The sequence below is a fragment of the Protopterus annectens genome, chromosome 2.part0 (assembly GCF_019279795.1).
Source record: "Protopterus annectens isolate FY-2018-M chromosome 2.part0, PAN1.0, whole genome shotgun sequence".
Taxonomy (NCBI): Eukaryota; Metazoa; Chordata; order Ceratodontiformes; family Protopteridae; genus Protopterus; species Protopterus annectens.
The window spans coordinates 135,359,084-135,382,761 of NC_056728.1; the positions used below are offsets into that span (position 1 = coordinate 135,359,084).

General features: G+C 40.4%; 1 protein-coding gene across 2 annotated transcripts in view; it reads left to right on the forward strand.

Moving 5' to 3' along the window:
- HECW2 (HECT, C2 and WW domain containing E3 ubiquitin protein ligase 2) overlaps positions 1-23,678 on the forward strand; it is a 2,117,141-nt gene that overhangs the window by 1,502,277 nt on the left and 591,186 nt on the right. For both annotated transcript variants that reach the window (XM_044060621.1, XM_044060622.1), the window contains 3 exons: positions 1,808-3,193; positions 18,723-18,818; positions 23,033-23,183. In XM_044060621.1, the coding sequence (XP_043916556.1) occupies positions 1,808-3,193; positions 18,723-18,818; positions 23,033-23,183 (1,633 nt within the window). The remainder of the gene's footprint in view (positions 1-1,807; positions 3,194-18,722; positions 18,819-23,032; positions 23,184-23,678) is intronic.

Below are 23,678 nucleotides of genomic sequence, written 5' to 3' on the forward strand. Positions count from 1 at the left end.
TCATCCTATCTAGCCATGGAGCTTCTAAATGCCAAAGCATGCTCTGCAGAATGGGTCAGGCTGACACAAATGGATGTGCCTTCACTGTTCCAGTAGAATTTAAAATGTACAAGAAACATAAAGCCCTAGAATCCCATAGAGAATCAGATTTGCTTTCCCATTTTTTTTCATGGAACCCAGAAGCTGAGTAAAATCCTATTTGCCACACTATTTTTCAGACTGTTTGCATTAGGTAGTAATCATGGTGTTTACTTTAAGCAGTAAAAGAGAACATTTAGTAAAGCAGCATCTTGTTTCAGATTTGACCTTCCTACTGAAAAACTTGATAATTCATTACAGGCTCTGTGATGAAAATTTTTTTGTCTTAAAATCAAGAAAAAGCGTTGGTATTTGTGTAATGATCCTAGTAAAATGTTATTTCAGAATCAGGCACAGAGTGCAGATATTTTATGTTGTGCAGTTTTTAACCTGGACTAATTGTGCTGTATTTTGTCTTTGTTTTTTTTCTGAGCTCAGTATTTTGATTTAGCTGCATTAACTGACAGCTTTAAAAATAGAGGCCATGACAATTGTTATGTTGAATATGAGCAACATTAACAAAACTCTTAATGTAATTAAAGTTTGACCTTTCAGAGAGAGATAGAGACTGTCAATGCGCACACGCAGAAAATGAAATCTTCATTGTCATTGTTTTCATCTTGTTTTAATTTACAAATTTCAGGAAAGTTGGTTGTGCTGTATTTAATTATGTAAGGGACATTGCTTCATGGAATAGAAGGGATGAGGCATGAGAATTACCCTTATGGCCTAAACCTGATTAGTGGCCCAAACCCTGGAAGAGCCTACTGGGGAGGGAGATGAGTGATGAGGCTCACCTGCTTACCTGTCCCTGGGGTAAGGCAAAGGGCGTATGACTTTGTGGCCTGCATCTCATTGAGGATCCCTAGCGGAGAATGGAGACTTGCCAAAAGGCATCTGCTTCTAAGGAGACAGGGCTGTTTGTCAGTGTGTCATCAGCAGAAGCAGGTAATTTCAGTGGACTGCACCAGTGCAACCCAACCCCTTAGGTACTTAACAGGTTTTCACAAGGGGAACTTGTTGGACTAAAGACAAACCCCTCAACCCCAGTACTGACAGGATGGAGATCACACTGATGGTTGAATGCTGTGCAAGATCAGGTGGTCGGGAGACAGATAGGGAGTAGAAGGTGGAAAGAGATAATGCCAGCTGTCCTATAAACTTAAAAGAGTTTTTTAATGTAAACAAAATTACAGAAATGCAAAAACTAGATTTTTTTGTAAAGTTGTCATAGGTAGGATTATATGGGTGTCCTTTACCTGGTTGATCCCTGACCCAACAAATTCTGTTTGGTTGTACCTAGAAGATGAATTCCAGATAACCAGTAACAAACATTCTAGCTTTCTATGAGGTTTGGTGACTTCTGAGTTAGTTGCATGGTGCAGTGGGCATAACTCCCTTTATGGGGAAGTGTGGCTTTTGCCCATTTAACAAACTCTTTGATGCTCATTTGATCATTTAGTCTTTGATGCTCAACTGAATGGGCTTTATGATGTTTGGGTCCCATCATGCTAATCCTTGTCAGGATTTTATACTTAACGTCTGAAAATGTAAACCATTTCATGTTTACTTTCCCCATACAGTTCTTTAGTACTTTAGAATTCCTGATTAACACAGAAAACGAAAGTCCTTCTCACAGAATGTTTGATTAGTGCTTTTAGAATAAAATGTAATGTTTTTCTCAGTCTTATGCTGTCTAGCAATTTTGACATATTGTTTTTCACTGCAGATGCCTGTCCAGATGCAGTTGACACTCTTCTACATGAAAGTAATATAAATGGTGATTTGGGTAGTCCGTCGGATGATGAGGACCTGCCAGTAACTTTAGGTGAACATCATACACCCCATCCTGTTTGCTCCAATGGACCAGTGCAAGGAGAACATACAGGTAGCTGTACTGGAACCCCACAGCACACATCAGGAAGTGACAGCACAGCTGTGGAGGAGACAGAAGAACCTGCATGTACTGCAGGAAGGACATCACCTCCTGTTTGCCAAACACACCGTCAGGATTCACTTAATGACTATCTTGACACATTTGGAAGCAGTGGGGCTCCTAAAGTTGGTTCATCTGGTTCTAGTGAACGATCACGTGGAGCATCACCCAAGCTGAGGAGCAGTTTCCCTACAGATACCAGACTTAATGCTATGCTTCACATTGACTCAGATGAAGAGGATCACGATTTGCGTCAAGCCTTAGCACTTCAACCTACTATAGAGGAAGGGGGCCTTGTCATGTTAAATGGCGCTGCTGGCAGTGCTGTTTGTGACTTTTTGAGTAATCAAGAGACCATGCAGGATTTAGATAAAGGTGCCACAGAGCATTTAGTGTCATCTGCTTCCACTTCTATCCCATGCCAGATTTCTTCTGTCGATCCAGATGATCTAAACCAACTCCTCAGCAACTTGCCAACAATTGGATTGGCAGAAGCTGGTGATGAGGACCAAGGTGCACCAGACCTAGTCAGTGCTGCTAGGAACAGTGAGGTACTTCCACAGTGTGCCTGCCAGGAGAATGAACATGAGATTCCATCTGGAGATGTTCAAACCCAGCCTGAGGGTGGTAATGAACATGAGAGAAATTTAATGCAAACTGAATCTGTTGACCAAACCTCTGAACCTTCACAGGTGTCTTCTGAGAATGAACAAAGTGACCCAGCTCGCACTGAAAGTGTCAGTGATGCCAGCACAAGGCCAGAGGGAGAAAGTGATGTAGAAGGGGCTGATAGCTCATACAATGGAAGTGCAACAACTCGACTTTCTTCAGTCGATACAAGGTACTCTTCTTTTGAAAGTGCTAGGTTTTCAGAGACCCCAGCATTCTCATCTCAAGATGAAGAAGATGGAGCTTGTGCATTGGAGTCAGGATCTGTGTTTCACTCAGAGAGAAGGGATTCAGAATGTACTTCCAGTCCAACACCAGAACCTCAGGTGGTAAATGGAACCGAAGAGGGACAGCACACTGAGGTGACAGTGGAAGGTGAAACAGAGGTCTGGCAACCGCGTGTAATCCCACAGGCTTCAGAAACAGATCATCAGGTACAGCAGGAGGAAGCATCTGCTGCTGTCCAGGCAGCTACAGAAGAAGATGCCCAAGCTCAGGAAAGCACTTCAGGTAGGCACTCATTAATTATCTACATGCATTTTACAAAATCAAACAAATGATGAATACATCATATATGAACACAGATGAATACAAATGATGTGGACTCATGCATGCTCATTGCTGTCAAAACTGTTACTGGCAGCTGGTTGTATGGAAGTTGTTTATCTGGGTTTTACTTCTAACTAAGCTGTATTCAATTTCATGCAATATTTACATGTATGTAATTAAATACGAAAAGCCTATTCTACCGTTATATGTACAGAGGTTTATGAAATGGTATGATAGTTTCAAGAACAGACTAAATAGCATGCCAAGTTAGCTAGCTGAACCAAAGCTATAGTGTGTGTTTTAATGTTAGTAGCATGTGTCCTGTAGCCATTAGGTTGCTGAGAAGTTGGTTTGAGTCATCTTTACTGCTTAATAAACAGGTATAGCATGAATGTTTCTACTTTGCTATTCTAAATTTGCTATACCAAATGAATAGTCCCAAACTAGGTTGCAGTAAATAAATGTGGTTTGTGTTCAAAGACAGAAATAGAGAACATTAAAGTAATATAGGATATTTAGCTTTACATTCCCAGTACAAATATAATAAATAAAAGACTAACAGGCAGCTTGCAACAAACTTCAAAAGGATGTCTCAGTGTTATTCTGAACAGTATTGCTAAGTGGTGCTATAGAGAAGTATTTCAGCTGATCTGCAAGGGCATGGAATGCATTATCATGGAACTTATAAACAAAGACATTGGCAACCTTCAAACACTGGACCCCACCTAGTTTGGGTTTGTGAAGGGCCGATCTTATCTCCTGAACCAGACTGACTTCTTTGAATCAGTCTCCAGAGTTGTGGACAAGGGTAAGGAGGTCCACACAGCCTATCTGGACCTCCCCAAGGCCTTCGACACCATCCCCCACTCTGGAATCATAGATAAACTTACTAAGCTGGGCATAAATGTCTATGTCACTCGATGGGTTGTCAACTGGCTTACTGACAGAACCCAGACTATAAAAGTAGCCGACTCCAAATCCAGCTCCAGAGAAGTAACAAGTGGAGTACCTCAGGGTTCAGTCCTGGGACCGCTCTTGTTTGGCATCTACTTCTCTGAAATACAGGCCAACACTAAGGGATGCTGGCTAACAAAGTTTGCAGATGACTGCAAACTGGGAGCCATTATTGAATCCCCAGATGATGTGGATATTCTACAAAAGGGCCTTACAGAAACAGATGCTTGGTGCCAGAGCCATGGGCTCAAGCTTAATGTATAGTTATCCCCTTTGGGAAAAACCATGTACCCATGAATTACCACATAGGTGGCAGTACACTAAACACCAAAAGTGTGATGAGAGACTTGGGGACACAGGTGGACAGTGGTCTCACCTTCAACAACCACATTGCCACAATAGTCAGGAAATCCTTCTATTTGGCACACCTCATCACTAAGGGCTTTTCATCCAGAAAAAAGGAGGTCATTGTCCCACTGTACTCATCCCTCATTAGACCCATTATAGAGTACAATGCCTCATTGGTATGTACCTCACAAGACATCTGCAACAGCTGGAAAGGCCGCAGAAATACCTCACTAAAAGAATCAAAGGCCTAAAGCAGATGCCCTATACTGACCGTTTAAAAAAAACTCCAGCTATACTCTGTGGCATATTGTCTACTCAGAGGCGATCTCTGCTTAACATACAAGGCCATGTCAAACCCTGAGTTGTTGGACATGCTCCACTTAAAGAAATCCCAATCCCTCAGAGCCACATGCTCCAGGGATCTAAACCTTGTCATCACAATGAACAAAACATGCTGGAGAGATAGGTTCCTTACCCAGAGACTCCCCCTACTCTGGAATAGACTGCCCATACATGTCAAGCAGAGCATCTCCTTGGCCCTCTTCAAAAGGAACCTTGATGATTGGATGGGAGATAGGAAATTCCCCCCATGGATCACGTCAGTCACCCTGCTAGACAGGGGTCCAGGAAAGTAAATATTGTGGGAAGAAATATCCAGGGAATTGTTATGGCTAGGCTTATATAGGCCCTAGGGCCGATAGCCTAGTACCAACCTATGAACATAACGGAAAAGTGAAAATAAATACATTAGTGTAGAGGTTGTTGTATTTATATAATGTAATGCAACATGTTCTCTGGGGTAAACTCCACCATTGCCCTCCACAGCCCCTTTGCTAATATGTTTCAAATCCAACAGCTCACAGCCTTGAAGAAAGACAAATACTTGCTTTTGTAGAGAAACCATATATTTGTTATATAAAAGTGAGGGACAGGTTTTCTCTACCCAAGAAATAAAAAAGTGGAAACAGTTGATTTTTGGTAAAATTCGGGCTGTAGTTCCAGCGGGTAAGTACACTCTGCAGTTCATTCTTTTTCTGTCGTTGTTCTGGTGCATCCCAGCATTCCCACAGCTTACTCACTGTGTCTATATCTATCTGACTTTGTAGCATCTGCTATTGGATTCTGTCTGTGAAGTAGAGCAGGAGAATTACATTTCATAAGCAGCGTGGCATTTTCAGTTTTAGATTGAAATCTTCTGGACTGTTTTCTCATTCATGATTATTAGCTCAGTTTTTTATAGGCTGATTGACTACACATGACACTTGCCATTGTATTCTTTATTTAGGATTTATCTACTCTCTAAGATTTTCAGGTAGACATGACACGCACATGCATATACACACATACACCGATATTGTTTATGATTTTATTGTCATAATAGTTGATACTGATTTTGATCTGCTGCCTTTATTATCAATAATTGTGATTTTATTGTGTTGTAATTAACATGATGTAATCAGGTTTAACTTAGCCCTCACTCTGAAAATAACTGTAACTAAAAGCATAGCATTACAACCTAATAAAAGTGCAGGATTGGACTCAGAACTGCCTGACGGGGTCTATATTATATAGACAAAAGTACAAAATGCCGAACGCTCACATAAGCGTAAATTCAGGAACGCAAAATCACTATTGTGGGGGGCTGCCAACTCCGACATCACACTGCAGTGAGGAAAGGGCAAATATTCCGATCTTCAAAAATAAACATAGAGTTCCTGAATTTTTGCTCATGTGAGTATTCAACATTTTTAATTTTCGTCGCTCTAAAGTAGACCCGCCTGACGTAATCCTCCACCAAAGATGTATACAATATATTTTGTCCACAAACATGAGGGGTATTCGTATTTGTGTGTCACTTAAAGTAACATGATGTACTGCTGCCCCATGCATTGCCTCCTGCCTGAACACAGTGGTACTGCCGCATAACCACCACAGGATGTTTATGGCAGTGTGGTGAGGAGCATCAGCTGGATTGAGGATGTTCTATGCCCGAGGTGTACATTACAGAAACCGATAGCCAGATAAACAGGCACTGTATAGGAGGACAGCAGCAAACATGAATGTTCCACTGTAGTTATGAAACAGAATTAGGGTTTCAACATAGCACCCAGGTGAGGTCATTCCCACACAGGTAAAACTCATGCTCATATAGGACCAATTAAACTTAACATTCATTTGTTACCATAGTGTTACACAGTTATCACACGTGCCACGGAGCTTATAATATAAATAAAGTTAGACATGAGGTTCACTGCAGCACAACATACCACTGGAATGGGAATAATTCCCTTTATTGAGCATGGCTGAGGACTACATAAGGATCAGAGATTAATACCTCTGGTGTAATCTGGGAGAATTGTGTCAGGCACTTCTGTTTGCATAAGGCTGCAAATGACAAAAGAGTCACAGCCCCCAAATGCTTAGGCCATTTGTGACAATTGCTGTAGTCCATATTCTAGTGTCTCAGAAAATGCCAACTAATCAAGGAGACACTGAGTCTGATGCTCCATTTGTATGCAGCATTCCAAGGTAATGTGAAAGCTGTCAGAACTATATGAGGCATTGCCAGATGCTATGTCACTGCCATAACAGTCATGCAGCACACAGGAAGTGATCCTAGTCATGTGTTCTTGTCATGAGGTGGCCAGGTAAGGAGTGGAGCAGAGTGTGGCACAAGTAGATGCAGGTGTGCATTGGTGTACCAAGTGCCAATGACCTCAGATTACAGATTTAGCAGACTGGGTACAGAGCATGCCATGCAGCATACACAGAGGAATGCACAGTATGCATCTCATCACTGTTCATTGGTGTCCATGCATGGCATGCTGTAAACAAAGAAACAGCTGCCCAGATATGAACCTCTGCCCCATGTGCTGTTGTCTGCTAGCTTGTCAGTCTCATCTATTACAAGTACCTTAAGTGAACTCCACTTCAGGGTGGGGCCAAGGGGGTGGAGGTAGGGAATTAAAACTAAACTAGGGGCAAAAAGACAACAGACTGTACGAAAACCAAAATACAGGAAAAAATAGCAATAAGTTTTCGTACAGAAACACGGCAATAAAGGACCAATCTAGAAGACACTGAAACTTTAAACATTAAATTTTGAAGTTTCAGTGTCTTCCAGATTGGTGTTTTTGCCATGTTTCTTTACGAAAAGTTATTGTTTTTTGACTAAACCAGGGGAACGGACCTTTTTTCCTTTTTTCTAGTTAAGAGCTGAGGGTGCAGGGTACTAGATTAAAGACCAGCACTGGACACTAGATGAGCCAGCTATATCTATGTTAACAAGTACAAATAAATCATAAAGACACATGAGGTAACAGAAACTGACTCTGACATTAAAACACTTAAACTTTGAATAGATTTATCTGGAGTGACTACTATTGGGTCTTCATTTACAAAGAAACACTTTTATGAGAGATGATAATTTTCACGCTTGATTAGTTTTCATTTCTGCTCCATTTTCATCAGCTCTCATTATGATTTAGACCACCAAGCAGAAACTACCTGCAGGTGTAATTCCTTTTCCACATCCCCAGTCAGTCTTCACCCCTAACAAGACATTAACTGTAAAAATTCTGAAAGTGTAAAAGAACATATTAAAGCCAGACAGAGGAAGAATATTACAATTATACAGCAGGCTGTCCTCTGGCAGAACAAATTCTCTAATCTTCTACCTAGCACCCTTGGAGTACCACAAGGCTCTATACTAGGGCCTTTTCTGTTCTCCATCTTCATTAACGACCTTTATACTGTCATCCCAAAAGTCAGCTGTATCCAACATGCTGATGACTCTACTCTGATTTGCTCAGCCACATGTCCAGTAGAGTTATGGTCAGCTACCCAGACCACCTTTAATACAATAGAAAACTGGCTTTCTGAACATCGTCTGATCCTAAATCCCAAAAAAACTAAAATGCTGTTATTTTTACCAACACGTAGTTAATAGTTTTGACCCCTCTACAAAACTATTAAGTGTCATCATTGACAATAATCTAAAATTCGACCTACATGTTAACCAAACTATCAAAACCATCAATAAAAAACTAGGGTCACTTTACAGAATAAAAGCCTTCCTAACCCCTCCAGCTACAATTGCCATAGCTTGCTCTCACCTTCTTTCAACCCTTCTGTATGCATCCCTTCTACTCTTGAATTTAAACAAGACTGTCCTTAACAAACTCTCAATTTGCTACAACCACATTGCCAGGTTTGCCACTGGGCTGCCTTTTAGGACACATCATTGCATCAATCTAATCAGCTTGGGTGGTTTGAACTACCCAGCCTAATCCAGTATAACCAACTGATTATGGCCTATAAAATCCTCTATAATCCAGACAATATTCCTGCACTTAAAAATATTATCACCCCCTATAACAATCCTAGACCGCTTCGATCCTCTTACAAACTACTAATTCAGACTAGCAAAATTAATAACACAGCCGGTGACTCTCTCTTTGCAAACTCTGTAAGTAGATCCTGGAACTCTCTTCCAGCTGATATTACCTTACTTTCCACCTTAGGTCAATTTAAAACTAGACTCAAACAACATTTGTCACTTAACTGGCTATGTCAATGTATCAAGCCTGGCTAACTCTCTCTAGAATGTGTAAAAATATGTTAACCAGTTTACTGTGTAATTTAATTTAATCCTGACTTGCGCTCAGGATTAACTCTAACCTGTGGAACTTGTTTAACTTGCTTACTTATGTAATCTCTGTAAATAGTCTTGATTGTAATATGTAATGCTGGTATTATGTAATGCTGTATCTGCTTACCCTTGGAGCTTTTCTCCCCAGGCCTCCACTGAAAATGGGCATGCAACCAGTCGGACTATCCCAGTCAACAAATGTAAAATAAAAAATAAAAAAATTAAAAATTAAAAATAACTTGTCACAAAAATCAACAGTTAATAATTAAAAAATAACATATATAACCCCTTTTTTAATGTAATTGCTATCCCCAGTTGTTAGAGCTCCTAGAAGAAGAATGGAGGAATCTTTCTCCCTGTTTCTTGCTGCTGACCACAGGACATGTTAAACATGATCGAGTGCGAACTCTTTTATACTGCTAATCTCAAGGCCCAGTCTGACTTCTACTGATTTTAAGGGGAAGCTTATTCCAAAGTCTTGGAAAGAGTTCTGCAATGTACCCACATATTTTCTGTTACTGATAATTATTTCAGTATTAGTTTTCCTGTGTTCTGGGGTTAGTTGTCATAGTGATGTGTTTCAGGCATAAGATTTCAAATAGAACTGGATCAGACATTGTCTTATAGACAAAGTAGTGATTACCTTTAATTATACAATGACTGGCCATTAATATTCAAATATGAGCACTCTAATTGGCCAGCCGAGAATATACTAACGGAAAAAGTTCTGGTCACCTGGACTTTTTCCCATTAGTATAGCTCATAATTTTTTTTTACTTTTCTTTCTTTTTTTGCATCAAAAAAGAAAATGGAAGACCTGAAATGAACGACGGAGACAGTGCCGACAAAAATAAGAGAATAATCAGGTACTTTCTGCAAAATTGAAGAAACTTACATGATTATCCTTTTATTTTGTCTGTCCTGGCTCTCCCCAACATAAAAAGTCTCCCAATTTCTTTTTTTTTTATTTTCATTTAAAAAAAAAAGTGACTGAGATCTTCCTTTCTCTGTTGGTACCTCTGCACAGCACTGATGTACTGCGTAACATACGCATGTCCAATACATCAGGAAAAGCCCCAAGATACCAGGAAAACATGGAAGGGCAGCATGGAGTCATTATACAAAGACATTATTTAAGAAAAGTAAGTTTTTTTTTCCTTAAATAAAGTCATTGTATAATACCAATAACCCATGGCTGGGTGTGGGCAATACTGGATTTACAGTTGGCTGTGTTTTTTGTCCTTGTGACCAAACCACATCAACCGTGGGTAAATCCAGCATTACCCACACCCAGCCATTGGTTATTGCCTAAGTAACCTGTAAGAAACCAAATCTAAAATATAAATTGATGAAGTGATCTTCCTGAAACAACTACAGCTGATACTTAGAATTTAGTGGGCCAAAGAATAATGTAATATGCTTTTCTGACTTTGGTCTTTTGCCTAGGTATTTAGTAACGGCATCACTTTTTTTTTATTTGGCAATTGTTTGTAAAGTCGTATGATACTATTATTACTGACAGTAAAGTTGAAAGCATTACTGCTACACAAGGTGGATATTTTTATAAGCTATCTTAGATAATTTTAGCCTATCTTATTGAATAATTATGTTGCCCTGTTCATATTTGGCTATTCATTGACCATTTTCCATTTTTATAGCTGAGAAGAAAAGTCAGAAAAGAAATTACCACAGTGAGACAGCACTGGCAACACCCATTGCCACAGACAAATAGACTGTGCCCTAACTTGTGTTCTTGTTGTTTAATTAGTGTTTCCCCTTTGAACTACACATGGATTGATATTTAATGTTTAATATGGCCATTGCACCCTTATGTGGATTACTGACAAATACTAATCATTGACAAGATCAAGATTGTTCTGCTGCTCTAAAGGATTAGGGCTGTGAGCGCCTTCCTGTATTCAAGATTTTGATTGCCTTGGTCCCCATTTGCCTACTGTGTGCCTCTGAGCAAGTCATTTAACCAGACAGTTCACCCAGGCTAACCTTGAAAAGGAACACATGTTCAGTGGATTTATCCTGTTAACAAATAAAATAAAACATAACTAATATATTCTTTCAGTACATTCATGACTTAAAAGATAAGCTCTCTTATAAGCTGAACAATACTATTTGATATCTAACAGTAGCTATCCTGTTTCATTTGGATAAGTTCCAGTATGACTTTATGATTTTGCTTAGAATACTGGGGAACCTGATGGGTCTAAAATTGCTTGGGTCTGATATAACCCCCCTCCCCCACACACACATGTAAACTGGTAGCACAGTGGACTGTCACCATAGTTACTAGTGATACAAAATGTCTCTTCCAAGAATGCCCTTAGCATTTCTGCTGTGGGCTTTAGTTTAACAGTATTAGAAATATGTCCTGACTGAAATCACTGTTGCAGTATTCCTAACACATGGGTTATCACCGCTGTCATCCAGCCAGGGTACCAAAACTTTACCTTCCCTGTATTGTACATCCTTTTTTTAAATCCCCTCCTATCCCCTCCGGTCCTGTACTGTGTAGGCTGCGGCTCCACTTATGGTGATTTGCTGAATCACTGCCACCCCAGGTGCCTCCCAGTTCTCTGCTTGGAATCCATGGCTTCAAGCCCTTGAACGGATAGCGTATAAGAACTCCTGCTGTGCTTCTATACTCATCCTTGCCTCCCCAGGAATTAATATTAAGTTGTTTTGCTGAATCACTACCACCCCAGGTGCCGCCCAGTTCTCTGCTTGGAATCCCTGGCTTCCCGCCCTTGAAAGGATAGCGCATAAGAACTCCTGCTGTGCTTCTGTACTCATCCTTGCCTCCCCAGGAATTAATATTAAGTGTATGTATCCTATTATAAACTAAACTGTAAAATTAAAATTGCCCTTTGGTACAGCAACCTGGTGAACAAAAGCTAGCAGTCTACCCTAATTGTAATCCTCCCTCTCTACCTTCCTGGTCTCTTCTCCATTTCCCCCGTGTCCAAGGCCTACCTTTGTAATTACCCAGTCTGACCACAAGGTGGCAGCATTTCCTGCTTCTTTCTATATCCATATGTATGCCTACACTACCTTAACCTAACTCTGCCCTGTTCTCAGCACCAGATTTAGTTAATCACTGTTTTACACTTTTTCTGCCCTGTATAGCCCCTAGGTCTTGTGAAACATCTGCTTCCTTCAACTCTAATACTGAGTGCCTTTACTTTAGTCTCCTTACCTCAGATCTCTTCTCACCTTCACTGATACACTTTCTCCTCCTCCTTGTCTCTACCCGCTCCGTTTGCCCTGCAGGCTCACTCTGCACCCAGAACCTCTACATTTATTCCACCCTTTCTCCACCCACTAATCCCAACTACCCAATTAGAATCTCCTCCCTGTTTACACCCCACCCCTTACACACCCTACCTAATTACCCAATTAAAGCTTTTCCCTCTTCACAACTCATCTCTTCCTCCTATTCAAACACATTCACACTCTCTTTACTCCCACCTTTTTAAACCCCCCCTAGCCAGGTTCTTTGTAATTTCAATTAAATTTCTGCTCTATTGTCATCCCCTCTTATTTCTCACCTACTGCATCCCCTCAAACCATATATATTAAACTACCTGTGTCCCATGATGTTTCCCTTTATTCTCCACACCCTCCAGGCCCCCTGCTTCCTCCTTGTATTCCTAATTCCCCCATGTGATGCCAGCTCATACTCCTCCTGTGTTCCACCTATCTTACCTTCATCTCAAACTGATTAATTCACCAGGTTGCTCCCGTATTCATTCTCCCATTACTACTACATCTCCTCTTCCCTTATTCAGCCCCACCCCTTGCACCTATTCTATCCTAAAATTATCACTTCTAAAGCCAAAATACTTACCTCTAGACTAATGTTATTTCCTACCAAACGTATGCAAAATAAACACAAATGGCTAAAAACTCCTTCCTTCAACAACCTTATATTTGCTGGGGATATCCACCCCAACCCTGGGCCAAGCCCCCTTACTAATAACCCCCCTTCACCTTTTTCCCCTCCCCTCCTCTCCCCACAATACCCTAACATTCGTCACTCTCAATGCCCAAAGCCTCAACAATAAAACTCACCACTTTCAAGCATGGCTAACTCATAATCAACCTGACATCTTAGCCATCTCAGAAACATGGCTCAAACCCCATATCTCTGACTCTGAAATCTTGCCTAAAGGATTTCAGTCCCTCAGAACTGACCGACTAAATAAAAAAGGCAGCGGCACTGCCCTTAACTACTCTAATCATCTTACCTTAATTCCCCTCCAAATTCCTATCCCACAATTCAACAATACCGAACTAACAGTTGGTCTACTAAAAATGAACAAGCACAAAAATATCTGCATCATAGCCCTTTCTATATCTCCTGGTAACAAAATCTCGACCCTCGAAGATATCCTCCTGTGGGCCTCATCTGAAATTAATTACGAAACTTATATTCTAGGGGACGTAAACCTCGACTGGAACAAGTTCAATAATCCCTCTCCCTCCCTATCCATCAACCTCTATAACTTCACTCAAGTAATCTTGTCCACCACACGACCCAACAAAACAAACCCCCCAAGATCCATTATAGACTGGATCCTAGTCACCCATCTAAATAAAATAACCTACTCTGGTACCATTCCTGACACCATTAGTGACCAGCTCCCTGCCCCCTCATACATCGTTCAGCTACCTCTGCCCCCCATCAGCATCAGTATATTCTCACCCGCAACCTTAGCAACTTCAATCCCTCAACTTTCTCAAATATCCTCAAACAAATAAACTGGAAAATCCTAAACACCCTTCCTCTTAATAAAGCAATAGAACACTTCAACTCTGTCTTCCTCAACACTCTAAACTCCCTAGCACCACTAAGAAATAGAAGGATAAAAGCTAATATCGCTCCATGGCTCTCCAAAGAAACCAAGCAAATTATGCTTCAAAGGGACAAAGCCTGGAAACTGTACCATAACAACAAACTGCCCAAAACCCTGATCAAATACAAACAACTCTGTAACCTCACAAAGCAACGCATCACAAAGGACAAAAATCCTATTACTTTAAACTCCGCTCCAACAATAACAATAACCCCAAACAATTCTGGAAATCCATAAACTCCCTTCTCAACCCCGACTCCAAGAATAACCCCTGCCCTGACCCAAGTATATCTGACCTTGAACTAAGCTCCAGATTTAATTCATTTTTTATTGAAACTATCTCCAACCTGACCAAGACCTTCCCTAACAATAATCCACCTAACCACATTTCCTCTTCTCCTAACCACCCTATGTTTGAGCTTAAGCCAGTCTCTATTAATCTCATAAAAAGACTCCTATCCAAACTTAAACCTTGCTCCAATGCTCCTGATAATATTCCTTCCATCTTCCTACAATGCACAGCCGACAGTATTGCAATCCCAATCAGCATCATAATCAACAGATCTATAAAGGAGTCATATGTACCCAAACTATGGCATTCTGTTTACATTCTTCCTCTCCACAAAGGTGGGAAAAATACTGACATCTCAAAATTCTGGCCCATTGCTGTGCTCTCTCCAGTCTCCAAAATCTTAGAAAAATGTATCCATCTCCAACTTATGCCTTTCCTAACCCAAAACCAACTCCTAACATCTACCCAGCATGGCTTCCGCCCTGGCCATAGCACCATAACCGCTCTTCTCTTCTTCTTAGAAACTGTCAACCAAGCCTGAGATTCAGGACATTTAGTTTCCACAGTTCTTCTCGACATTTCCAAGGCTTTTGACACTATTTCCCATAACCACCTTATCTATCATCTCTCTACCCTACATCTCACTCCAAACACTGTCACCTGGTTCTCTAGCTACCTGTCAGAGAGATCTCAGGCAGTTAAATGGAAGAGCACCATCTCCTCATTTCTTCTTACCCCAACTGGCGTCCCTCAAGGGTCCATCCTCGGACCTATGCTTTTCAACATCTTTATCAATAACCTTTACTCTGCCATTCCTGATGCCAAAGTCATTCAATATGCAGACAATTCTACGATAGTCTGCTCTGCCTCTAACCTCCCTTTACTACTGACTAAAACCCAAGCTGCCTTTTCTATTACTGAATACTGGATGCAACAAAATCACCTGTCTCTAAATGCAAATAAATCTAAACTTCTACTCTTCTCTCCCTCCAAGACTTTCTCTTTTGACAAAAATTAATTTAAAGTCCTCAGCCATTCCAACTAGTTCCCTGTACAAAACTTCTTGGCATTACTATTGATGAACACCTCAAGTTTGATATCCATATCCAACAAAATATAAAGACGACCCACCAAAAGCTAGGTATGCTTTACAGGAGCAACCTCCTTCTCTCCAACTCCACTAGACATACTTTAGCTACTACTTACCTGCTCCCATCCCTGTTATATGGAGCCCCTCTTCTACCTAACCTGACCGCTATCAACACCTCTAAACTGGAAAACTGCTATAACAAAATCTCCAAATTTGCCTCCAGATCCAAAAACTCCACCCATCACTGCCATACCCTTCATTCTCTGAACTGGCTAGAACTCCCTAATTACCTAGAATACCTCCAACTTACCACAGCACACAGACTTGTATTTCACCCAAATAAATGTCCAGCTGTAATAAACATCCTTCCCCCTACACCCCCAATAGACCTCTTAGATCTGAAAATCAAACCCTAATTACTATCCACAAACCAAAACGGCCTGCTGGCCAGCTTCTCCTCTCTTTCTCACTAGGCAAGAAATGGAATTCTCTCCCTACCACTCTTAGGGCAATAACTAACTCCGAAAACTTTAAAACCCAGCTTTTCACTTACTTGCACTCCAAATGGAAATGCACCTGCTTTTCCCCCTGTTTAATTCTTTCCTAAGGCGGTGTTACTCCTTGGCTCCTAATCTCTCTAACACCCAAACAACTAGTTCCCTCAGCTGTCTCTAGCTGTCTGTAATTGCTTCTGAAGAAACTATATCTACCTTGTAAATATTGTAAATAGCTTTTTATGTCGAATGAATGCATGTAAACTGTTTCCTTACTTTAATCGATTGTTATGTATAATGTTACTACACTTCAATTGTTATGAAGGTATTTCCTAAATGAATCTCCACAGTACAGCCTTCCAGATACATCAAAATTATCTTTGTCAACTAAGCCTGATACAGAATGTTCATTCATGTAAACTGTAACTTACTTACTTTTGTATCTTAATGTTTTATGTTATACTGGAGCTTTTCACTCTGGGCCTCCACTGAAAATGGGCACTCATGGGCCCAGCGGATTTCCCTGGTCACCAAACTGAAATAAATAAAGCCTACATGTGACCTCAGCTTGCAAGCGTAGGGGTATATAGATGGACATACTAATGTAATTCCTCAGACTATCTCACTGCCAGCCTGACTACAGCTCATGTATCCATCACACTGATCGTTGATTAGTCTTTGGTACCGTTGCTTCAAAAGCTCAGATAGGCGTCTTGTTGTGGAACCTTCCTTTATATTTCTTAACTTTTTTTCTTATTGGTATTTGATGTCAGCAAGGAGGGGTAAGAGTGAGTGAGAAAGGCAAATCCTATGCAAAGACTTGCACACCCAGTGTCTCTTTTGCTTAGGAGAGGAATATTACTACAAAGCTTGTTCCATCTACCAATCCTTTGTTCTTAAGACCTTGTAGTCCCATTTGCCCTCTCTGAAAACTTCTCTGGAGACCCAGTGTTTCAAAAGCTTGACCCACTCCAAGATGGCAGATTCCACTTCTCTGGAAGTATCACCATCACTTAAGAAAATGCTTAAAGGGCCTAGGTCAGAGATTCATTTGGCCTTTTCTGATTCCAACGTACCTGCTGAGGTTTCAGAACTTTCTGTACATTTGATTCCTCCTCAGATGCCCTCCAACGAGACCCTACTGGAGGCCGGTATGGTGTCAGTGACCATGATTACTGAAGATTCTACAGGCAGAGCTGAACCACCATACCCCCCTACTGTCCAGAGTTTTGCCTCATATTTTTGGTTTGTTTCTCCAAACATTGTGGTTTTCTGGAAAATTATTGGCAAATCATTGAGGAGTGAAGTCGGAAAATGTATTCTATCAACTGTCTAGGTTTGTAAGAGCAATATTTAAAAAATGTCCCTATTTTGGGGCTTTTGTTGCCCAGTTATTTATGGATTTGTCCAGATTTCTTGCTCTAAGAGTTTGAGAGGTATGTGAACCACAAATCATCAAATTGATGGGGACGAGAGGGTGTCCCTCAGATCCTGGTTAGGGAAGAGATCACAGACAACTGAGGTACATCAGGGAAATGCGCTGCTGTGTTTAGTACAGACTGATGTCACACATAAAAGGAAGTGTTAGAAAACTAAACATGTTGCTTCCCCTCCTCAATCCTCTTCAAGGTGGAAGAAAGGATGGATTTCTGTCAAGGCTTGGTTAAGGCCATTTTAGCTCTAATGCCTCATCCTTCTTTCTCCTCTCAACCTCCCTCCCCCCACCTCTCAGAAGATGGCTATGGGTTCATCTTCCTCTTAAGATAAGGAGGCTCCTGATTCTCACCATTCAGTGGCCCACTCCTCCTCTCACTTGCAGTCCCCTGGCCAAGTTCCTTGGAATGATGAGGACTCCATTTCACCTGATTCACCACTAGAAGGTTCTTTTGGATAAACAGTCTTAAATTTGATAAAGCATTTTGAGCATAAATCTAGGCAGATTTCAGTGGTGCAGAAAATATATTACAACCTTTTGGAAATGGGCTCCCTAGCCCCTGCTCCTGTTCTTGAGGCTTATTTGGATGCTTTTCAATCCACTTCTTTTGCCACTCCCAGCCTCTGGCTCCCAAATGACCAGACAGATTTTACCATGTTCCTGATGATCTTAGGTTTCTGTTTAAAAATACTGTAGCATGTTCTGCAGTTTCTCACTTTCATCTGATAAGCCTTCTAAATTCCCTCTAAATGCCATTGTCCTCTCTTCAGCCAAGTATAACAGGGCTATGGATATGTGGGGTAAAAAGGTTTATATTTCCTGTACTTTGGCATTCAGGGGTACTAATTACCAAACCCCAAAACTATTCAATATTCTGCTTCTTTTCTTCCTACAGTATTCTAGTATATTTTCATTTATATTCTGTTCTTCATCTTTTAATATCTTTTCATAGCCCCAGTCCTCTTGCCTTGTTCGTTGCCCTACAAGCTTTTTTAACAAATTTCTGATTTTCTGTAGTCCGTCCGCCTTTCTTTCATTATCATTATTCCTTCCTTTATCTGAAAAAAGAGTGTAAGTACGAGCTGACATGATATTTTTGCAATACTGAAGTGCGTATGTGTGGCTGTGTGTTTGTTTACCTTACTGTGTAGTTTATATTGTATCATGATTGTATAGTAATTGTCTTATGATTGTACAGTAATTATGCAATGTAGTGAAACTGTGCTGTTATTGTGGAGCTTTTCTCCACAAGACACTGCCTTTGGGACCTGGTAATCCAAATTTAGATAAAGCAAAGCTGACAGAAACATGATCTAAATGCAGAACATAACTGTAATTTTACTTCCTGTAACTAGGTACACAGACCAATGGCCATCAGCCACTGAGATCACTTCCCTCAGTGCGGCAGGATGTTAGTCGATATCAGCGTGTCGATGAAGCCCTTCCACCAAGTAAGTAAAGCAATCATTTGACCGGTGTCTTTAATTCACAAGTAAATATGTTTAACACTTATTTTTTAACCTGTCTGTCTTTTGTCCTGTAGACATATTTTTAATTAATTTCTTGGCAGATGTTCCATGTCCATCTTCTCTTATGGAGCTATCAGTTAAAGACAGATTCACTTATCTTTTTGGCTCTATGTGAGGTTGTCTACTTTAAGATTAAGAGTAGAACTTTATGTGGGAGAAAGTCAAACTTTGGCTTTTGTAAGCACTGTCTTCTTAGTAGTAGTATAGGTCAAATTTCTATTTAGTAACAGCTTGAGTCAGGTGTGCACCATCTGAGAAATACTTTGTCGTTGGTGTTACAGGTGTGGCAGACAGTACGTGCCAGCAGTCTGTGTGCCAGTGCCAGGATACACCAGACTAAACAACACATCACAGACATATGGCTTCAGTGAATAGGACTCAGAAGTAAAATAGGCCTGAATCATTAGTAGGATGCCAAAGATTCCTTAATTTTTCATTTGTGGTAGTAGCATTTTTAGCAAATAATTCTCTCTGTCTTTTCTTTTTATCCTGGACTCTTTTTCAGGTGATGATTAACCATGGTTCTGGGGGATGTGCAACATCAAGATCTCTTACTAGTGCCAAGGTTGGGTACAGGGTTTGATTTTCACCTTTAGGAAAATTGTATAGGCTTAAAATGGCCCACACGGACAGCTAGCCTAGTACGTACCTATAAATCTATGAACTTGGATGAGTCATTCCTGCCCAGCATTCTAGTCTACGTAGAGTTTAGTGCAGGTCTGATTATCTCTTCACAGTATAAAGGCTATCATCTCTATTTTGGCCATACTGGTCTCAGTCCATCCACTATGGAGATGATATTGGTACTCGTAGTTCTGACATAATGTATGTATGTGTTAGTGACAATAAAATGAAGCTTTCATTTGATTAGTCTTCATTGTAAAACTAAAGCTTTCAGTTGATTAATCTTATTTCTAAATGTTGCTTACCCTGATGTGTGTAACAAGGATATGGTAGAATATTCTAAAGCCAGAATGTACAGTCGCACCTCTGCAAATTTTTGATCAAAACCTTAGATTTCCAACAAACAGTAAATGGCAGTTACAGCCATGGATCTCCACATCTTTCTTTTTCTTCCATACGGAGAGATGCATGCCTACACAAAATCAACTCATGTAGTGCACCCCAAATCAAAATGCCTTAGAGAAAAGAGAAATGCTATATGCCATGGCAGGCGATAAGGCTCATTCTTCTTAGCTTTTAGCTAATTGTTCCTTTCTCTAAATGTTAACACTTGGTCTTGACAAAACTGCTTCCAGACAGATCAGTTTGTTTAAACCATGTGCTTACAATTAATAAAACGAACCTAAGTTAGATAGCGCTACAGTGCATGTATGAGGTAGTGTTCCAGACTACAGTGCCACTAATTACCTGCCTGAAAGTGCATACTCTTTGTATTTAACAACAGCTGGTATGTATAGTCATTATTAGTTATCCTTATTGCATGTTGGTGTTGTATATCTCTCAGCTGTCCAGATTTTTGCAGAATGTCCAGATTTTTGTCTTATGTTTTTGGTCTGTTCCTCAAAAAAAATCTGTGGTTTTCTGGCAATCACTGAGGATTTTATAAACTTCATATACTTCAGAAAGTGCATGCTAACACAAATCCTGTTATTCTTTCGTGTATAAGAACAATATTTAAAGTCTGTCCCTATTTTTGGGCCTTTGACCCCCCCCCCTTATTATTTTAGGCTTTGCCCAGATTTTTGCACTAAGAAGTTGAGAGTAATGTACTGTTGGCTTATTTTATTTAATTATTTATTTATTTATGCTTTTTTAATTTTTATTAACCTTCTTCAGACTTGACAAACACCTGTTTTCTTAGGTGACACACGTACTTTCTTTGTTTATGCATTCTGCTTGGTATTTTATGGTTTATTGTATGGTTAAAGCATCAGAAACAGGTGTATAGGAAGTAGTTTGTCCACTGCTCCATGCTTCTATCACTGAATTGGGCTATTCAATGTATTATTATTTTGTACCTTTCAAACTGAATAGCTTTGCCTGACTGGTTTCATTACCTGTGCTTTTTTCTGGATCCCAATTGTTCTTCCTAACCTGTGATTTGTTCTGGATCCCATTAATGCTTCATTTCTTTTGCTTTGTTCTGAATCCCATTCCTGCTTCATTTCCTGTGCTTAGTTCTGGGTCCAAGTAGAAATGATCAGGGATTGGTAAGAATCCATGCATAACAAAACTGATCCTGTAGGCTAAATACTAGGACAAAAATTAGTGGGCATCATACCTAGGAGATCTGTTGGATTTCTCAAGGATCCACCCATACCTCTTGTGCGTTTTATAGATTTGCTGTAGGGGCAAAGATTTGGCAGTGGAACCCAAAGAATCATCACACTGCATGGACATGCCCACTGACCTCTGCTGTCGTAGGTGCAAATATGCAGCACTGCTGTCCATCCATGCATTTGGACTTTAGGAAAGCTTTTCTGCACATTTTTGGCTGTATGCCATCTGCACTACCATCTTTCTGTAAAGGACGCAACATGACAAAACACCTTCCTAGGAAAGGTAAGAAGCCCAGTGGGCATTTCCTCTTTATCCTCAGAAATGACTACTAGCAGGTGATTTGGTTGCCAGATGCAAGTCTTCTGCAGTAGAAGTACACATCCTGCCTTTGGGCTGGTCTAAGAAACCAAGTAGTTGCTTCTGGAACTAAAGGATTGAACAATTGCATGGAGCAAAAACGCTAGAGCCATGTGTTCACTGCAGATAGCAGTCAATGCAGGGCTAGTCACATGGGAAATAACAAAAAATCATTTTAAAGTGGATCTTTTGAGTCTTGAAACTGCTGGGTCATTAATGTTCTGATGTGTAAACAGCTTCTGACATGGATGGCATTGATCCTGGAAAGTAGAGGCTTCTCTGAGACATAAATGAAATGATAACCTGCTGCACAGAGGAAGATTTGTGGTAAAGAAATATATCACAGGATGGCTGGGCTGAGGAATATGATTGGTAAGATGCACAGGTTATGGTAACGTGATCTTTGTTGCAAACATTGCAAAACTCTGTCAGATAACAATTGTTCCCACTGCCTGTCGACCAGCAGACTGTCTCTTGGTCAGTCAACTCATTCAGCTCCCAAACTGGACAAGAGATGACCAGGAGGAAACATCATCCCAGCAGCCATCCATAGTGGTTTGAAGGGTTTTCAGTTTGCTTTCCAGCCCCAATGTTGCACATACCTGGTGAGATACCAGGGAGGACATGTGCAGTGGAGCTGTCTGAGGTGAATGTCCCCTCACATCCATAAGGGTGATCCCATCCAAGCAGTTCTGCCTCTCCCCCAGGACTTGAAGGATAGTCTCTGCAGTCTCCCGGTGCAGATTGCAGTTTTGTATATGCTTCTGAGTACATGGAAGCCCAGGCCCCTGTGCAGGAAATGTGAGTGGGACATGCCCCTTCATACTTACTGCCTGGCTCACCCCAAGCCAGGGCCACTAATCAATCTACAGTCACTTGTATCATGGTCAGAGTTCCATCCTTCTGTACAATGGTGCCAGGCCTTGAAATAAATTTTAATTTACCCCAAAGGTTTTGTGAACCTTAAAAGTAGTAGCAAGTTAGGGAGGTGCATAGGGCTAGCCTCCTCTATAATAAGATATTTGAGAATTCACTTTACATAAAACTGTTTTGACAGAAGCCTATTTAATTTGCCAGGCATCACTTTATGGGCTTTGACCAAGTCATCCTCAAGTTATGACACCATATCCATAAATACATGTACGCTGTAATATCATGTAAGGTCCATGCAATTTATGTTGTCTTTACTCTTTTCATCAAAATGATCTGCTTTTTCAGAGCAAAGCACGTAAAACTAATTTTCCTAGAAACAGTTTGTTTTCTGATTTCACAAGGTGCTGTGAAATTTTGCACTTACAGTTCCATTTTATAGCCTAGGAGGTAACAGTTTGGCTATACTTCAGAATATGCAGGTGTATTAGAAGGTCTGGGAATGAAAAAGACCCGAAGAATTCCTTTAGGTATGCATACTTAATATTCCCTATAACCTTTTTCCTGAAATACATGTTTATAATGCTGAAAACTGATGTTCTATGATACTGTTAAAGCCTGTCATATACCTGTCAGTAATATTTTATGTTGTGTTCTCTGTTTAGACTGGGAGGCTCGGATTGATAGCCATGGTAGAATTTTCTATGTGGATCATGTGAATCGAACAACAACCTGGCAGCGGCCAACAGCTCCCGCAGCTCCCCAGATTCTGCAGCGGTCCAACTCTATTCAGCAGATGGAACAACTGAACAGGCGGTATGACTACTAAACATTATTCTTTTGTGTCGTCATTGTCACTTAATGTAGAGAATATTGTACGTCTGGGTGATGCAAACAAGTGTAGTGAAGCATTTCAAGGTTCGAGTCAGTACATTGGATAAAGTAATCACAAGTAACCTAGTGACCAGAGGTACTTTAATATAGCTCTTTGGTGTGCCCACTCTTAAGAAATATTTTAAGTCGAGACAGAATTACATTTATTTCTATGACGTGACTTAAAATATTCAGAATGTTCTGCCATGCGCTAAAACACCGATTCATATTGTCTTGTGTTATGAAGTATTAATAGCTACTTATGACAATGAAAGCAATAAGAGGGGTTTTGATCTTTTTTCATCAAATTGGCTGAAATACAAGTTAAGGCAGACAGTTCCTGAGTAAGGGTACAGCAGTACCAAAAACGTTAGCACCACATTTTTTTAGTTTGAGAGAAACATCACTAGGAAATTTGTCTTTGTGAAATGGAGTAAG